This window comes from Marmota monax, unplaced genomic scaffold, assembly GCF_021218885.2.
Source record: "Marmota monax isolate L192 unplaced genomic scaffold, Marmota_monax_Labrador192_F-V1.1 WCK01_AAM20220418_F8-fsc00001, whole genome shotgun sequence".
Classification (NCBI taxonomy): Eukaryota; Metazoa; Chordata; class Mammalia; order Rodentia; family Sciuridae; genus Marmota; species Marmota monax.
Window position 1 is genome coordinate 33863250 of NW_026693777.1, and position 19230 is coordinate 33882479.

Here is a 19230-nt window from a genome sequence, read left to right on the forward strand (position 1 = left end):
ATAATCACTTTTATATGCTATTTTGACATAATCACACATGCATGGAATATAATTTGTTCTATTTTGGTCCCCGGTGCCTCCTCCCTCTCTCCCCTTCTCCCTGCCACATGGTTTTCCTCCTCCACTCCACTGGCCTTCCTCCTATTTATTTATTGTTTTATAAATTGGTAATTCATAGTATACAAAATTATACTATATGTAAAGTTGAAACTCACTGTGATACATTCACATATGCACACAGCATAATTTGGTCAACCTCATTCTGCTTTTTATTTTGAGATAGGGTCTCACTAAGTTGGCCAGGCTGGCCTTAAAACCGTCAATCCTCTTGGCTCCATCTCTCAAGTAGTTGGAATTACAGACATGCACCACCACACCTGGTGTCAGACAATCTCTTAAAGACATTTTAACTGCAGTGTCCATCTTGTACTCACTTTAGTATCCCATCAGTACAGCCTGCGAGTGTCACATCATTGGGATTCAAACTTGGTAATCTGGCAAAGGAAGAAGCGGTCATTAAGCATCAGAAACTGTGCCTGGGACACAGAGTCACTGTCACAACACCCTCAGATATACATCCCACCTCTGCATTTTTAATAGGATTATGTATCTGAGGATGTAGATCAGTGCTAGAACATTTTCCTGGTATGTGTGAGGCCCTGGGACTGAACCACACACACACACACAGGGTTAGGTGCTAGGCTAGATAGAAGGTGCCAGACAAATGAAAGCTTCCAAGCTTTGGCAGGAGTAGAGTGGAAGTATGGATCATTATCTTCTGACACTGGTAGGGAGTACAGGCAATCTTACATGTATTGTGTTTTTCTTAGGCAGACACCAACAAAGAGACACTTGGAATTCACATGCTCCCAGAAAAGCTGTTTGGCTGCATTTAACATTTCCTCATCCATCCTTTGGCCAAAGAGGATGACCCTATCCACCTGTAAGATGAAAGGGAACAATAGAAGAGAAACTAAAGCAGTTGGGACATCAAGAAAAGAGAACTGAAAGGATTGGGGGATTAGGAGAACTCTGAAAAGGATGTTAATTGCCTCTTCTGAGAGTACTTAGTATGAGGGAAGCCGCTATCTCCAGAACTTGGGCACATCACAATGGAGATTGGGGTGTAGGCAGTGATGTGCTGTGGCTAGCTCATTTCAGCTCATGAGAGCTAACTGATTAATTTCTAGGCATTTTTGAGCTAGTTATTAAATACTGACATTTTATCTTATTTTTTGGTGCTATGGATTGAAACTTGGGCCTTTTGCATGCTAGGTATGGACTCTACTGCTGAGCTATACTCTCAACCAATATGGCCATTTTAAACATTAAATTATATAAACTTGAAATTAAATAAATTAAGGTTTGGGGATGTATCTCAGTGACAGAGTGCTTGCCTAGCATGCACAAGGCCCTGAGTTCCACACTCAGCACTGCCAAAAAAAGGAAAGAAAAAGAAAAATAGAAAAATTAATTACATTTAAGACAAAGGTAATAAATCCTCAAAACTTGTCACTTCCGAATTATCTTATTATCTACTCTTGAGCTTATTCACAACCCTATCAGTACTGTGGAATGTGACGGAGCAACATGATATCAGTAGCTTGAAGTCAGCCATGATTGGACTGCTTATTATGGAAATAAGCAAGCACTATTAATCAAGACTTATTTCTCCAAACTGCTGGTTATTGAACATTCATCAGCACACTACTGGGTAGGAGGCTGCAGCAAACAGGGAGATGAACACTGTAGATAGTGTGAAAAATTAGCTTTGAGGGGTTAAGAAATGAGATGCAGCAGTTATGGGGGAGAGAGTTTCACAGGGACTGAGCAGTACTCACAGAGACCCTCTGGACAGCCAAAGACAGTAGGTACTTCCCAAAAGTATGCAAGGGCCATTCATCCTTTTCCTCTAACTCCTGAAGGAGAAACTCATGTTAGAGGTTCACATAAGATGATCCATGCTCTGGTGTGGATTTGGATTGAATGTATTCCCCCAAGCATTCATGTGTTGAAATTTGATCCCCTTTGTGAGATATTAAGAGGGTAAAAACTTAGTCAAACTATAGTATTAAGAGATGAGGCTCATTGGAAAGTGTTCAGGTCATTGGCAGAGTTGTTCTTAGAGGAGACTAAGGTAACTCTCATGAGACCCCTGAGCTCCTGCAAGAAGCAAATTGTTACAAAAGCCTAAGCCTGGTCCATGAATTCCTCTGTACTTTCCCATTTCAGGATGACATCTCTTCCTCTTGCACATGCTCTCCACCCTGAGTTGCTTAGCAGAGCCAATCTGATGCCAGTGCCATGTCCCTGAACATCCAGAACTGTGCATGACATAGACCCCTTTTCTTTATGAAGTTAGGCCTTCTCAGGTATTTTATCACAGCCATGAAAACCAAACTAATACAATCAATAAGCAAGAAACACCACAGTATATTTGGGAAAATCTTCAGAATGGTATATATCCATGCCTTTATTAACCATTTGGGCTGTTCCCGGGTCTGTGTCCATTTGTGTACTGTTTTGATGATGGGGGTGGGAATCTGACCTGGACGTGAGCCTGGAGCTTGATGGCAGTCTTCAGGATACCTTCTTCTGCCTTAAGCACTATAGTCTTCAGTGTGCCTCTTCCACACAGCAAGAGATCCACGTGCTCTGCCCGAGCCATCATCATTCCAATCAGCAGCAGCACATAGTTCAGCGAGGGCTGAGGACAAGCATTAGGGTGAAATAAAGCTCCCCTGTTTTGGAACCCACCCTTGACCACCTTCTCCTAGAGGCCAAACACTTTCACTGGTTTGGGGGAATGGAAAAGGGGACAAAATCTCCAGTTAGGATGGTCAATTTCAGTGGCCCTCAGGAAAAGCTGACAGGGAAAAGGGTAGGGAGAAGCCAGGATCCCTGCCCAAATTCAAAGCTAGGATATAATGAGGCAAGTGAGATCAATTTTTGGTGACAGAAATTTAAAAATATGAAACACCAGCCAAATGTGAAATGTTAGTATTATAATCCATATACCAGATTGAGATCACATCCTAGCCCTTGTCACTAAGGAACCAAGGACAGATACTTGGAAGCAACCATGTCATTTATTTCAATCTGTATGCTTCCCTAGGAGAACCAGGTGCAGCATCAGGATACCTGTCAGAATCCCTAGCATCCTACCAACCCCAGGGAGGATGCTTTTTGGTGTTTTACCCCTTGTATGTTGCTCTTGGGACAGAGCTTGTCTGCATCAGCGTCTGTCAAATAGACCAAGAGGGTGCGGCCTGGCAGCGGGGGAAGGCTGTGCTTCACAGAAAGGTTCACAGCTGCCTCCAGGGCCTGTCGATACTGGTCCAGAATCTCCAAGTCATAATTCCCTTGTCTGCAAAAAAAGACACAGACACAAGGGCTCAGGGGCTTATCTGCCGCTATTTTGAGGCAGATGGGAAGACAAGAACTCGCTGCTCCAGTTTACCAAGTCCTCTTTCTCCTCAGGCACAAGAGTTTCCCTTTGCCCCATTCTACAGGACTAGTAATCCATTCTTAGGGGAAGTCACCTGGAGAGCCCTCTCAGAAATCACTTGCCATACTTACTGCTGATCCATATTTACATATTTTTAAATTGTATTTTAAAGAACAAATACTAACTCCTTACTCTAAAAACTTGCAATTAAAGGAGAAAAGGATTCATCCTACCTTTCCTATACAATCTCTATATCAAGGTAATTAAATAGCTTTAGCATATGAGGGAGATTTTTTTGGTTTGTTTTTGGATTTCCAGCTAATAAATATGAGAGAATGATGGAAAATTCCTATTCTGCAACTGTCAATGAAGTAATTGGTTCAGAAAAAGATCATAAATGGATGAGGCTATCAACTCCCTAAGAGCACTGATCAGACTCTTATCCCTTTTGATCTTTCTTATATTTTATCAAGAGGCCCAGGATGAGATCTCTTCCTCTTGCACATGCTCTCCACCCTGAGGCCAGCCTCAGCAACTTAGTAAGACCCTGTCTAAAAAAGGAAAAGGGGCAGGGATATAGCTCAGTGAAAAAGTAGCCCTGAGTTCAACACCCAGTTCCGAAAGAAAGAAAGATTGATTCTTCAACACCAACAATAACAAAGGTAAATCTGAATGTACTTAGGCATTTAGAGTTAGTTCTTAGGGTATACAAAATAGAAAAACAAGTTAGAAGATACCACGAGGAAGTAGACAAATCAAGAACATGGAACATTGTGGGGTCCCAGAGCCTGGCTTCTACAGCAAGTCAATAACATAAAAACAACTTAAAAGATTAAAAGTGATTTAAGAGATGGGAACAATCAAATGCAATGTGTAGACCTTGTTTGGATCTTGATTTGAATAAAACTGAGAGATAATACTTTTAGATAATTAGGAAATACGAATATGGACTAGATAATTAATGATAATTCCTAGGAATTGCTCTTAGTCTTATTAGTTGTTTTTTTAAAGAGGAGAAATTTACAGGGATAAAATAAAATGCGTCATATTATTTGGAATTTGTATTATAGCCATCTTCAAAAGAAAGAAACAGAAAAAGAGAAAAGGGAACAATAAAGAACATGTGATAAAATCTAGATTATCACTGAATCCAGCTAACAGTTTTTCACTACTGTTTTGAGTTTTGTTTTGCTTTGTTTGTTTATTTTTTCAGTGTTGGCAATTGAGCCCAGAGCCTCACGCATACTGGGTAAACACTCTACCATGGAGCTACATCCCCAGCTCTAGCTGACAGTATTAAAATAGTCTATTATCCTATTCTTATGTACATATTTAAATTTTTTCATTATACTTTTCAATCTAGACAATTCATTAGTCTTACCTACACTGTCCAATAGAATTAAATCATAATTAATTAAATTAAAAGCACACACATAATTTAAGATCTAGAAGGCACATTTACATAAAGTAAAAAGAGCTTGGTATGTAACTCAGTGGTAGAGCATTTGCCTAGCATATCTGAGGCCTTGGCTTCAATTCCCAGCACTTTAAAAAATAAAGAAAGTAAAAAGAAACAGATGAAATTAATTTGTTATTCAATTTCATTTAACCTAACATAGAAAAATTTCACACCAACATGCAATTAATACAAAAATTACAAGAGATATTTTACATTTTTTTTTAGACTGTCTTCAAAATCCAGCATATTTTAACACAGCTCAATGTCTCAATCCAGACCAGATACATTTTAATGGCCAAATAACCACCCATGGCTAGTTAACGGTTACTACACTGGTCTGGATAGCCATACATGTTAGATTGGTATCAAGTTCATCCTCAGCAACTTATTAAGACCTGTCTCAAAATCCAAAAAAGACTGATGATGTAGCTCAGTGGTAAAGTGTCCCTGGATTCAATCCCCAGTACGGGGGGGAAACAATACAAAAAGAAAAAAGAAAAAAAAGACCAAACCACAGGTGTCACAGAGAAGAAAGAAGACCATAAACTAGAGCAGTGAGAGAAAAAACTAAAATAAAAAGGAGATGCTTCATAGACTCAGAATTATGGGAAGCCATGAAACAACTACTCATAACAAAGTGGAAGCTGGAGGCACAGCTTTTGTTTCAACATCTCTCTATGGAAAAATGCTAAAGATAAGATGTGCTATGCTAGAAATGACTGGGACCAAGCAGGTCTGAGTCATGGATGGCCAATAAGCAGACCTTTACAAAAAAAGAGTTGGAGTTCCCAAGTGACTCCTATGTCCTGTCACCACGGTGCCTCTTACTGTCCACTTAAGGCTCCCAGATGGTGCACACACACCTGGCCTTGAGTATTTTCAGCTTCTCCCTCTGGAGTTGCTCATATATCGCAGGTATTTTCATTGCTGCTCGAAGCTCCCGACGACTTAGGTTGCAAAGATGCTTCCAACTGGCAGGCCTCCTGACCTTTTTTGATTTTCTTATCATTATCCGCCTCATCAGGTTTATATTGGAAGGAAAGGGCAATGCTGTGTGATGACAAGTAAATATCTTAATCAGGAAGCTTCTATTCCCTCATCTTGCCCCACCAGTGGTGTGTCCTGAGCCCTGATCCTTAGGGCTGTCAACTGTCCGACGTCTGCCCACCCCACACCCTGAGTCTTTAGGGCAAGAGGCTAAAAATATCAGAGGGGCTGTCTCAGTTAGACACGAGGTAAGCAGGCGTTGTAAGAATTACCTCTATTTCTAAGTTGAGCCTCAAGGTTATCAATGGAATCATGGGCATTAAGGAATCTGAATGGAAACTGCCGACTGTTGATCACTGACTTCTGAAAAGCAAGAATGAGGACATGAGCAGAGGACGGGGAGGGTGGGGGCCAACAGGGCCTCAGGGATCAGGATGATGAAGTAACTACTTCATTAAATTTTGGGATGGTGAGCAAGGGAGAAAATGGAAGAAATACAAAGAAGGGAGAAGAATAAAAGAAAAAAGTTGTCATTTTAGAGTATGAGAAGAGGTAAAGATGGGGAAATAACAGGAGTCCCATTTCTTTCAAAATACACTCCCTCTGAAGTCAGTTAAATTACGGAAGATCCTCTTTCTAGTAAGTCAATGAGCTCAGAAAATAAAAATGCAAGTTCTTACACTGTAATTTCTCAAAGGACTGGCGGAATCCCCAGGCCCGTCTTTCCCAAACATGTCTACTTCCAAATCTATTTATAGCCCACATGAAAACAGACTGGTAGTGGCCATGGCCTTCCTCAGCCATCTGGGAAAAGTCTGGCTGCAGCAGCGGCACCTCCATACCTATGTCTCATCACTGGGCCTCAGTGGACCCCCTGCCCGCATGTACCTCATGCTGGAGTCTCTGGAGAATGAGCCCATGGTGGCGGGCACTGATGCCAACCCGCAGCAGGTTGCACAGGTTCCGAAGCATGGCCATGAAAGGAAGCTTCCCATTGTCTGTGGAAGGTGGGACACCAGGTGAGGAAAGCAAAATGAGGGATGAGAGAGAGGTCAGAGGCCAGAGCAAGTTCAGAGGCCATGTGGAAAGTTCAAAATAGAGGGAGTGAGGGACTAACATATGATCTATTCTACTCAAAAAGTTTTAAAGATCTGGAAAGACAGAACCAGGATTGGCCTAAAGTATGGAGCAAAACAACACTGTTTATACAATAGCTGTTTCAATAAACAACTTACACTATATCTGATGACTCTAGTCCTGAGATTGGGTTCAACTGACAAAATGTATTCTCTAGTTAGGGCAGTGGTTTCTAAACTTCTTAGATAATTGAAGAGAAATTTCCTAGATTAAGTTTGTTTGTTTATAAATTATATATATGTAGGGCATTCATTAGTTAATATTTCAAAGCATGATATATATACATGTAAGGTGTCACTATTTATAGTAACAAATATAAATCCATATTTCAAATATTCTTCTTCCTAATTTTTTAAGTTTTTTGGGCCAACTTCTCATAGAATCCAATTACTCATTATTTTTCATTTAAATATATGTGAAAAAGATTTGCATGGTCAGTACAACTTCATGTTTGTTGCTTTCTTATTGTTCACTTGTCCTTGTGATAATAGTATCTCTTTTTTTTAAGAGAGAGAGAATTTTTTTAATATTTATTTTTTAGTTTTTGGTGGACACAACATCTTTATTTTATTTTTATGTGGTACTGAGGATCGAACCCAGCGCCCCGCGCATGCCAGGCAAACATGCTACCGCTTGAGCCACATCCCCAGCCCAATTTTAGAGGCTTAGTTTGGTTAATACTGAATATCATTCTAAACACATCTACAATTCAAAGGTAAGTTTCTTTAAGTCATATTATGCAAAATCAGAACAGCAAAGGGTACCCCCATTGCTCTCAGGCAGAACACCTACTCTTCCCTCAGTAAACCTCAATTATTGTATGTACTACATTACCATATAATATTTGGACTAGGTGACTATATGGTTTCCATCTCTATGGAAACATTCTTTTCTTTTCTTCTCTTTCTTTCTGCTTTCTTTCCTTCCTTCCTTTCTTTCTTTCCTTTCAGTGCTGACATGCTAGGCAAGTGCTCTACCACTGAGCTACATCCCCAGCCTTCATTCTTTTCTTTTAAACCAAAGTGAATATAAATAGGAAGTATGAGCTTTCTTTCCTGAATACTCCCAGAGGTTCATTGAAACTACTTTAGACCCCAGGCCTATGAGCCCTCCACTCTAAGGACTCACCCTGAGTACTAGCCCATACCACCAGCAGCTTCCACCCAGAGGATGATGGTACCTTTTTATCTAAGTCTCACTGCAATTGAGATAGAAGCTTTCAGCCTTCTGGAAGTTCTACGATTCTCTAGTCATAATTCTTTTTTGGTGATGAGTATTGAACTCAGGGCTGCATGCACGCTAAGCCTGCATTCTACCACTGAGTTATACTCCTAGCAAACAAGTGCTTTTTTTTTTTTTTTTTGAGACAAAATCTTGCTATGCCGCTAAGCTGGTCTCAAACTCATAAGTTCATGAGTAACTGGTACTACAGGCAGGCACCAGTAGGCCCGGTTCCAGTCATAATTCTGATTCACAAACTGTATGGAAAATACTGTAGACATAATGTAAATGATGTTTGGTAACTAAGGCATGAATGCATCCATTATCATCTCAAGTTTTTCTCAACTGTTGCTTGAAAAACTATATAAAAGGTTTTCTAGATCATTTTTATAAGAAATAAAGTCATATTTATAACATTAGAAAATTAAACATTTATCTTTCAGATTGAGAAATTCACTGATTTAATTAAAAAAAATTGTTCATTATTTATAAATGTTTGTTATTAATGAAACCTATGGTCTCCAAAAAAGGGTCTCTATCTATACCTAACTACATTTTATCTTATATTTTTTACATTATACTTCGTGTGTGTGTGTGTGTGTGTGTATGTATACCTTGCTTCCAATTAGTTTCCTCTTTCATCTTTGAAAATTTAAAGTCAATTTCTCCTTTTGAAAAACATCTAACTTTAGACTTATATATACTTATGGTTATATATGTTTTATATTCCCTTCTTTTATATTTATTTATGTGTGCATATAGATAATTTTTTTTCTTTTTTGCTGATACTTGGGATTGAATCCAGGGGCATTTTGCCACTGAGCTACACCCTTTTAATTTTTTTTATTTTTGCAACAGTATCTCAATAAGTTGTCCAGGCCACCCTCAAACTTGCTGTTCTCCTGCCTCAGCCTCCCAAACAGCTGGGTTACAAGTCTGTATCACCATACTGGACTGGCTATATATTTCTATTTATGCATTTCCTAGAGTATAAAATATATTAGTACAAGAAGATAATTTTTTTTAATTTGGTTCTAAGGATTTTTTTACCGCTGAGCCACATCCCAGCCCTTTTTATTTTTTATTTTGAGATGGGGTATCACTAAGTTTCTTAGGGCCTCACTAAATTACTGAGGCTGGCTTTGTTCTTGCAATCCTCCTGCCTCAGTCTCCTGAGTCACTGCGATTTCAGGTATGTGCCACCCACCATGCCCAACCAACACAGTTTAAATTTTCAGGGTCACTGGTTCTTAACCAGAGAGAGGAAGTGAAGATGGTACCCACAGGATCTTCTGCCTATACCTGCTGCCACCCAGGCTCCTTTATCCTACTACACCTTAACTTGTTTCAGTCAGGCAGGGTGTATGTAATGTGTGTTTTAATTCCCAGGTGATTCTGAAATATACACCACCAGTAATACCTACACAGTGGGAAATAGTGACAAGCAGCTATGAAATTCAGGCTTACTTAAGTACAATCTATAATGGGCAGTGCACAGATTAAAGAATCAAAGACATCTGGGCTTCTAAAGTTCCAAAATATGAAGTCTACAAAACTTGGTCAAAAGGTGTAAAGTTAGATGTTTTTCAACAAGGAGAAACTGACTTTAAATTTTCAAAGATGAAAGTAGAAACTAAATAGAAACAAGATATACAGAGAGAGGGTGGGGGAGCCTTCTATTGTTAAAAAAAAAAAAAAAAAAAAAAACCTCAGAGAAAAAGAGGAACTTGGTTCTCCCGAATATAATTTTTTTTTCCTTTTTCAGAGTGGGCAAATTACCTAAAACTTCTATGTCCTAAATATGAGTTTCTGTAGAGATTCCAATATGCCAAAAGCCAGCCCTACCTTGTTTGAAATGAGTCAATGTTGATACAAGTACAGTCAGAGAAGAGGTACCACTTTTGTCACATGTTGATAAGACTTGTATACCACCAAATCACATCTGAAATAATGATCTATTTAGTGATGCCAACACTACTTCAAAGCAAACACCACTTTCCACTTTGGTGGAGTCAATGGTATACTTTATAAATCAAATCATTTTCAGGATGCAGCTACCAGGCAAGAGAAAAACTGCATCATGCCACAGAAGTCAGGGGTTTAAAATGTAGTGGATTAAATGAGGAAGAGAACAAGGGAGCACAATGGCAAGGTCACCCTACCAATGAGTTCCTCCCAAACGGAAGCTTTGTTCCCCCTCAGGCTCAGCTCCCGTTCCCAGGTCTCTGGCCGAGAGAGCTTCATCCGCTTCCCAGCTCTGCTAGAATCCCATGGTCCAGGGAGGCCACTCCGAGAAAAGAGCTGTAGGTTGGAAGGGTACCTAGGACAAAGAAGAAAGAGTTTCTCATTTCAAAGTTAACAGGAAATGAAAAAGGGAAGATGAGTCAGTCAAAGACAGTCATGTTTACAGGTCGTTTGCCCAAACGCATGTTGTTGGGGTTGAGAACTCCCAGAATTGGGCCATGGATGTTGAACTGTGATGGAATTACCTTGATGGGATGTATGTTTGGGCTGTAAGTTTCTCACCTATAGCCCAGCAGGGCTTGAACATGCTGGGCAGGCTCATGGATATGCAGTCGCTGTACCAACTTCTTCAAGGTGAACCTCGGCTGATTCTTTTTCTCTGGCACTGCATTGTAGGTGGCCTCAAACTGTGGAAAAAGCCCCAAGTTCCAACAGAGTTTGCTTCACTAGAATCAAGGCCTTTCTTCAGAAAGCAGAACCTGAGACCACCCTATACCTATGAGAAAATTTCTTTCCCCCAAATAGACTTGGGCAAAGAATAGGAATAGAGGGTAAAAACCTATAGCAACAAGAGCTTCCATGGCAAGAAAGATAACAGATTTTAAGATGGGCATAATGGTGTACCTGCACCTGGCTACTTAGGAGGCTGAGATAAGAAGGTCATTTGTGCCCAAGAGTTTGAGGACAGCCTGAACAACACAGGCCCAATTTCAAAAAAAAAAAAGAAAAAGAAGAAAAGCAGGTTTTGGGGGGGTCTCTATTTTTCATTCACATAAGATTGAGTTATTAGTGGTTAACATGGGATGACTGGCTTATGAAAACAAAGACAGAAACAGAATGAACACAAAACATCCTTGTTCTCTGAGGGAAAGGGAAAAGCAGCTCTTGTTTAAGTCACAGAGCTTCTGAACAAGTAAATGAAGGTGTTATGGTTTGAATGTGAGGTATCCCCCAAAAGCTCATGTGTGAGACAATGCAAGAACATTCAGAGGTAAAATGATGGGTTATGACAGCCTTAACTCAATCAGTGAAATTAGTCCCCTAATGGGGATTAACTGAAGGCGAGAGGGCATGGCTGGAGGTGGTGGGTTTGGGGGTAAATATTTTGTATTGGTGAGTGGAATCTCTCTCTGCTTTCTAATCTTCATGTGAGCCGCTTCCCTCTACCATACTCTTCCGCCATGATGTTCTGCCTCATCTCAAGCTCTAAGGAATAGAGCCAGCTGCCTATGGACCTCTGAAACTATGAGCCCCCAGATAAACTTTTTCTCCCCTAAAATTGTTCTTGTCAGGTCTTTCAGTCACAACAGAAAAAAACAAAACAAAACTGACTAAAACAGGAGGCATCAGCACAATGCAGCCTGTGAGGAGTTAAAAAGCTCAAAGAATCTTCTATGGCAAGAGTTGAGTTTAGGATATATTAATAGGATGAGGAGGAAAGAAGAGTTGACAAACTGGGAATGTGTCATTTTTTGTAATATCAATATATATTTTCTTTTTCTTTTCTTTTCTTTTTTTAGAGAGAGTGTGAGAGAGAGAATTTTTTTAATATTTATTTTTTAGTTTTCAGCAGACACAACATCTTTGTTTGTATGTGGTGCTGAGGATCGAACCCGGGCTGCACGCATGCCAGGCGAGCGCGCTACCGCTTGAGCCACATCCCCAGCCCCAATATATATTTTCTTAATAAACTGTTTCAATAATGATGATGGTAATAACAGGACATATACCTCCCCAGAACAAGGGACTCACCTCAAGCTGTTCTCTTTCAAGAGGCCAAAGGGACTTTGCAAAGTATCTCTTTTGCTCAGAAAATAGAGGCTCTGTCCTCTATAGGGAAAGGAGAAGCAGTTTCAAACAGGGAACTGGACATTATCCTTAGAAACAACCATTCCAATAGGCCTGAAAATCCCTCTCCACCAGAATGAAGCCAGCTGGGAAAGAGGCCCTCCCTGCTCTTTCTACCCATCTCCTCTTAACCCCTCAGACTCCTTTAGTTCCTGGTGTAGAAACAGTCAGACTGAGTATTAGGACCCCGGGATCACCATGTTCCTTTGTTCCTTCTTTCCCACAAAAAAGGGGCCTAGATTGTGAATGACCAGGGCAGAGGCAGGGACTTACTGGAGGGCGGGGCGGACGGATAGGGCGTCTCTTGGCACGATGCTTTCGTGGATTATACTTAGCCAGCTGGTATTCATCAAACTGTGCAAATTTGTCTGTCATAGCAGCACGGAGGCAGGCAGGCAAGGGCACCAGCTTTGTCTGGTCTCCTTCAGCCAGGCTCTGTCAGAGAGAGGAGCCCATCAGAAGAAAGACCCAACCACACCCTCCTAAACAAAACAAGGCTCTGGTGTTGAGTGTCCACCAAATAGGGAGCAAATTCCTAGCACCAGTTCTAAAATGATAATTTTGGTGATTGTGAGCAAGTCAGTAGTCTTCTCTGGTTTTTGTTTTCTTTTCTTTTCATTATAAACATAAGGTCCAGAATAAGGTAGATTTTTTTTTTTTTCTGAAACTATAGTCCAACCCTTCTCAACAATACTCTTCCTGTTAGGCAACCCAGTCTGGTACAGAGAGAAGCTACTATCTGGGCACCAAAGCTGAGGAATGCTGAGGCAAGGCAGAACTGTCTCAGAATTTTCTCTAGGAATGCAGTGAGCAAAAGAGAAGAAACATAGTGAGGGCCAAAGCTCAAGGAAGTGAATGCCATACCTGGTAGAACTCTGCTACCTGGATCCAATCAGAAGGCAGGTGAACAATGGCACAGAAATATCGTCGCAGGTGTGGGCGGCACACTGGCAAGAAGGCAGCAATGGCCACGACTTTATTGGCCAAATCCCGGATATTCAGCTGCTGCCTGGCGTACAAAGCTGCCTAGGGCACAGAGCTTGTTTATTGAATCTGCCTGCATAAAACCTTTCCAGAGCCCTCCATATTGCCTACAAAATATAAAACCAGAGCCTCTTGGCTTAGCATATTAAACCAGGTTAAGCCATACTCTAGCTCTTAATTTCGTTTCTAGCAGGTCTTCTTCCGAGTCCAGATTGCCTTCCAAGTCAACCAGCCTCTTCCCTCTTTGGAAGAGGGTTCAGATCAACATCCATCAAAAAACTTACCAAAGGTTCAAATTGGTGATTAAACCCACACTCTTTCAAAGCCTTACAGAAAAATGTCTCCCACCCTTTTTCTGCTAAATAAGAAGTGCTAACTAATATTCTGAAATATTCACTTTCTACTACTCCACTTGCATTTATATGATATTTGGAGGAAGTGTTTCACTTTCCTAACAACACTATAAGTGCCTTAAGAGCCACAATCACATTTCATCATCTGCTGAGATAACCCTTGCAGCCTGGCATTGTGTACTTGCTAAACTAACCAACCCTGGTATTCTGTTTCCCAGGTTTATCTTTCTGCACTCTTCCCAGAACCCCAGGGACCAGGCCTCAGACTCACCCAGAGATTCTACATCCTTCCTAAGTGAAGTTTCTTCCACCCACAACAGAAGGCTAGTCACCACCTCCCGCATACGCCATAACCAAATTCCCCATTCCCACCCACTCCTTCAGACAATACCTTGAGGATGAACTCAGGCTCCAAGGGAGCAAGTTCAGTACAGACTTCAAGGATGGAAACCTGGGTAGGGTCATATGCATCTTTTACGTTTACATTTGAGGCCAAAGTAGAGCACAGCAAGCTCATGAGAGCCATCTAGGAATTGGGAAGAAGAGAGAAGGAAGGAGTAAGGTAATAAGCATCCATGCAGGACAACTTACAAAGAAAATGGACTCCAGGTTCGGGAAGACATCTGTCCAACTGAGGTTTGAACGGGGGATTAGGAAGTGATAAATAAGAGCTTGGTCATATTCCTCCTGGGGAAGGGCCCTAATCCAGGTCTCCATCCCAACCTCCCTTCCACCAACACCATCCTCTCTCCATCTCTATAAGTTTCACCTTTTTTTCCTGAAGGACCTGGTCAGTGGGCTCCAGATGAGATTCAGAGTCCTCAGAGGTGAGTTTCAGGGCCAGTTCCTCTTCTTCCTCTCCCAAGCTTAGACAATATAAAGGCATTGGGGCTTCTGCCCCTTCCTTCTCCTCTGGCTTTTTCTCTTCTTCTGAACAGTACCAATGACCCTAGGGATAGTGGTAGTTTTAAATCACAGCATGTACCCATGGCCCCTCAAATAGACGGATCTTAAGACAGCTCCCAGAGGTAAATAATGACCACATTTCTATCTAGCACCCATAAGTCCCCTTCTTCATCCCCCCAAATGGATAGGCATTGGTCTATCCTGTCTCTGACTTAGTGCTCTGTCACCCACATCTTTCCCAACTCAACCTTCAGAGCCTTTGCCCAGATGCTTTTAGGGCTTCCGCCCAGCTGTCATCTCCTTATTGATGTCATAGCCTGGGAGTCTAGGTCCCCTCACACCCTTCTAGAACAATATTAACATAGTTTTAGAGTCAGAAGAAAAGGAGCCAAATCCCATATGAATCCTCCAGAAACCCTGAATTGCTTAACTTCAGCTTCCTCATTCACTACCACTTCCCTTATAGGGTCGTTAGGAAATTAAATGGAATAATGTATGTATGACTCTGCCAACTGCAAAGCCCTAAATCAGTGTATGATGGCAATAGTTATAATCCTGACAATAACCCTGTGAAGTATGTTTCTACTGAATTCATTTCAAAGGTGAGACAACTAAGGCTATTCTATTCTGAGTCTCGGCCAAGGTTGTCTACTTGTTGTCTATTAACAGATAATGTGGGGCTCAGGTTAGCATTCCCTTAGCTCAAATCCCAAGTCCACACAGAAGAAATGTGTCCTTGTCTATCAATTCTGACCTGTACACTAAATGTGCTTACATAAGTGTGTTTGGTGAACATATCTATAAGAATACAGACAGAAAACTGAGCTCTGATAGAACATATATACCTCATGCCTGATTTCAAAAGCATGGACTGACTAGTATGCTAGAGTAATATCACACTGGTGCTCCTCCTAAGCAGAGGCTTTCTAAGGACAAGAACTGTTTTTGATCTATCGTCTAGTCTCTGAAATAGATCTGTAGTAAGAATAAATATGCTAAAGAAGACAGCCCCAAAGTAATGAGCACCTCAGAAGAGGCTCTGAAGAGAGAAGATACCCAAACACAGAGCAGTACAAAGGGAAATTGAGGCACCAAACACTAGTGACAAGAGCATTTAACAGACATGACTGGAGTCAAGATGAGTGTCTGGAGGTATTACCTTTCTGAACTCTTTCTGTAGAGTTCCTTTCTGAACTCTTTCTGTAGCAGAGATGGATTTCAGGACCTTGGGGCAAGTCAGAAGGTCTAGTCCCTCAGAGAGACCCTGAGTACTCCAGCTGGGAGGCTCGGAGACCAGAGGATTGCTGGTGTTCAGACTGCACAAATCAGTTTGCATCATGTGAGGTATCTGGAGACACTGGAACAAGGGGCTGGCAGACTCAGTACTCTTTACACTGGGGAGGGTAGCAAGACACCGGTTCTCTAAGGAGAGGATATCTGGGTGGGCAGACACATGCCTATGTGGTTTTTTCATGGCCTTCAGATCAAGAACTGTGACCAGGCACTGGCTCTTCAAGGAGAGGATGTCTGAGTGAGCAGACATATTTTCATATGTTTTCTCCAAGGGCTGCAAGACAGGGAGCATGGCCAGGCACCGATTCTCCAATGAGAGGATGTCTGGGTGGGCAGAAACATGCCCACGGAGTTTCTCCATAGCTGGAGCCCAACTTGCATATACCTAGAAAGAAAGAAAGATAGGTGATGAGAACTGGCAAAAAGGGAATGTATTTGCCCTGGCAATATGTCTTCCCCATATCCCTCCTGGTTATACTAGTGATTTTCAGATAGAAAACAACTAATAGCAGGCTGAAGCAGAAGCATCACAAGTTCAAATCCAGCCTCAGCAACTTAGCAAGATCTTGTCTCAAAATAAACTTTCTAAAGGGGTCTGGGGTTGGAGTTTAGCGGTAGAGTGTCCTGGGTTTAATCCCTGGTACTGCAGGGTGCGGGGAGGAGAGAAAGAGAAAGAGATGGGAAAAAAAAAAAAAAAAAAAAAAAAAAAAAAAAAAAATATATATATATATATATATATATATATATATATATATATATATATCTCCATCCCTAGGGCAGGATTCATCCCATTTACCACCTAGGGAATATCCAAGGGAGAAGGGTAGGAAAGGGCAATGCAGAAACTTAAGAACAGGAAAATTTAAGGAGGAAAAAAGGAATAGCTGGAGGGGCAGTGTTACAGTTTGGATCTGGAATGTTTCCCCCAAGGCTCAGGTGTTGAAGGGTTGGTCCTTAGCTGGCAGGAGGTGGTGCAAACTTTCTCAGAGGTGAGACCTAGTTGGAGGAAGTAGGTCACAGCAGTGGGGGGAGGAGCTTAAAGGATAAATCTCATCCCCAGCCCCTTCCTCTTTCTTTCCCTTTGCTTCCCAGCTGCCATGAGATGAACAGCTTTGCTACACCCCATACTCTCTGCCATGAAGTTCAGCCTCACCTGAGGCCCAAAGCAATGAGGCCAAGAAACCATGGGCTGAAACCTCTGAAAACATGAGTCAAAAATAAACCTTTCTACCTTGAGTTGATTTATCTCAAGTATTTTGTCAACAGCAACAGAAAGCTGACTAACACAAAAAGGGATATGTCTTCTCATGAGGAGGTAAAAGAGACCCCCATGACTATTAATATGATTGAAACTTAGTAAAGGGATCTCACTTTTTTCTTCTTTATTTTCAGTACTGAGGATTAGACCCAGGGATGTTCTACTACAGAGGTCCATCCCCAGCCCTTTTTATTTGTTGAGACAGGGTCTTGCTAAGTTGCCCAGGCTGGTCTTGAACTTGTAATCTTCCTGCCTCAGCCTCCTGAGTTGCTGGAATTACAGATGTGCACCACTGTATCCAGCTAAAGGACCTCACTTAAAATGTCAACTCGAGAGTCAGAGCTGAAGAGAACAAATATTTTGATCAATTGTTTATGCCTACCATTAAAATTTCCTTGTCCTCTACTCACTCTTCAATCAGCTAAGTGGGATTCTGTCCCTATTAGTCTACCAAGACTGTCGTCTTAGATAATGAATAGACTTTTACCATAAATGCAAACACACATTTTGACACTCAAGTAGAATATGACACTGTTGAACTCTCTTTGTTTTCCACAATACTATTGTCCTGATCTTCTTTCTTCTTACCACTATAGTTACATCTTTTATAGGGCTCTTTTTCTACCATTTCTTAACAGTGATGTTCCTTACAGTTCTATTCTAATCCTTCTGCATACTTTCCTGGGGTGGTCTCACTGTACCTACCGTATAGTACCAAGTAACATTTCCATGCTGCCAACTCACAAATTTATTCCTTGACCTAGATCTTTCCTCTGAGCTCCATATTCACTTATCCATTTGCCTTTTGAATATCTCTACTCAGATGACTAAAGATTCCTCAAATTCCACAGATCCCAAATGTATCATCTTTCCCTCCCTCCCACCTCTGTCTCAAATCGATTCCCCCTTTTTGTCACCTCTGTTCACAGGGTTTGGAGCGACACAGACCTGACATTGAATCCTGGCTTTCCTACCCTGGGACCTTGGACAAGTTACTTAAATTCTCTTCGTCTTTGTTTTCTTATCTACAAAATTAAGAATAAAGCCTACCCCACAGAGTTGTGATAGGAATAAGCAAGAAAAAAAAAATTTAAGTAGCAATTAGAGCAGTGCTTGACACTTGGTAAGTGTAGACTATTCTTGGTAATGGAGACTATTCTTTGTTATTATTTTCTAGTATACTACCAAATTCTATTGATTTTACTCCCTGAACATCTTTCAAATCTATCCAATTTTCTCCATTCCCCCTGTTACTATCTTTGTTGAAAACCTCTAACCCAGCCAAAAAAGCAATGCAGGAGGTATCACAATACCGACTTCAAATTATACTACAGACCTTTAATAAAAAAACTATATGATTCTGTCACAAAAATAGACATATAGACCGATGGTACAGAAATTGAAGACAGAGACAAACCCACACAGATAAGGTCATCTGATCCTTGACAACAGTGTCAAAAACATACATTGGCAGGGCACAGTGGTGCACACCTGTAATCCCAGTGGCTCAGGAGGCCAAGGCAGGAGGATCATGAATTCAAAGCCAGCCTCAGCAACTTAGAAGGTCCTAAGCAATTCAGCAAGACCCTGCCTCTAAATAAAATATAAAAAAGGGCTGGAGATGTTGCTTAATTAGACAACCCTGGGTTCAATCCCCAGTTTCAAAAAAAAAAAAAACATGCACTGGAGAAAAAAACAGCCTTTTTAACAAATGATACTGGGAAAACTGGTTATCCCTATGAAGAAGAATGAGACTAGATCCTTATCTCTCACCATGAACAAAAGTCCTGGATTAAAGGCCTAGGAATTAGGCCAGAAACTATGCAACTCCTAGAAGAATATGTAGGGTCAATACACCAACATATAGGCGCAAGCAATGACTTTCTTAATAGGATGCCTAAAGCTCAAGAAATAATGCCAAGAGTTAACAAATGGGATGGTGTCAAATTAAAAGCTTCTGTACAGCAAAGGAAGCAATTAAATATGTGAAAAGAGAACCTACAGAATGGGAGAAAATCTTTGCACCTACTATTCTGACAGAAAACTAATGTCCAGAACACATAAAGAACTTTTAAAAACGTAACATCCAAAA

At 41.0% G+C, this 19230-nt stretch overlaps 1 protein-coding gene across 3 annotated transcripts in view; it reads right to left on the reverse strand.

Moving 5' to 3' along the window:
• Tep1 (telomerase associated protein 1) overlaps nt 1-19230 on the reverse strand; it is a 39362-nt gene that overhangs the window by 18113 nt on the left and 2019 nt on the right. For all 3 annotated transcript variants that reach the window (XM_046461376.2, XM_046461375.2, XM_046461374.2), the window contains exons 2-17: nt 15747-16265; nt 14451-14630; nt 14073-14207; nt 13209-13370; nt 12618-12779; nt 12249-12326; nt 10779-10903; nt 10415-10572; nt 6783-6892; nt 6167-6257; nt 5771-5957; nt 3199-3367; nt 2549-2707; nt 1842-1919; nt 811-941; nt 435-494 (exon numbers count right to left, since the gene is read on the reverse strand). In XM_046461376.2, the coding sequence (XP_046317332.1) occupies nt 435-494; nt 811-941; nt 1842-1919; nt 2549-2707; nt 3199-3367; nt 5771-5957; nt 6167-6257; nt 6783-6892; nt 10415-10572; nt 10779-10903; nt 12249-12326; nt 12618-12779; nt 13209-13370; nt 14073-14207; nt 14451-14630; nt 15747-16241 (2480 nt within the window). In that variant the 5' untranslated portion in view covers nt 16242-16265. The remainder of the gene's footprint in view (nt 1-434; nt 495-810; nt 942-1841; nt 1920-2548; nt 2708-3198; nt 3368-5770; nt 5958-6166; nt 6258-6782; nt 6893-10414; nt 10573-10778; nt 10904-12248; nt 12327-12617; nt 12780-13208; nt 13371-14072; nt 14208-14450; nt 14631-15746; nt 16266-19230) is intronic.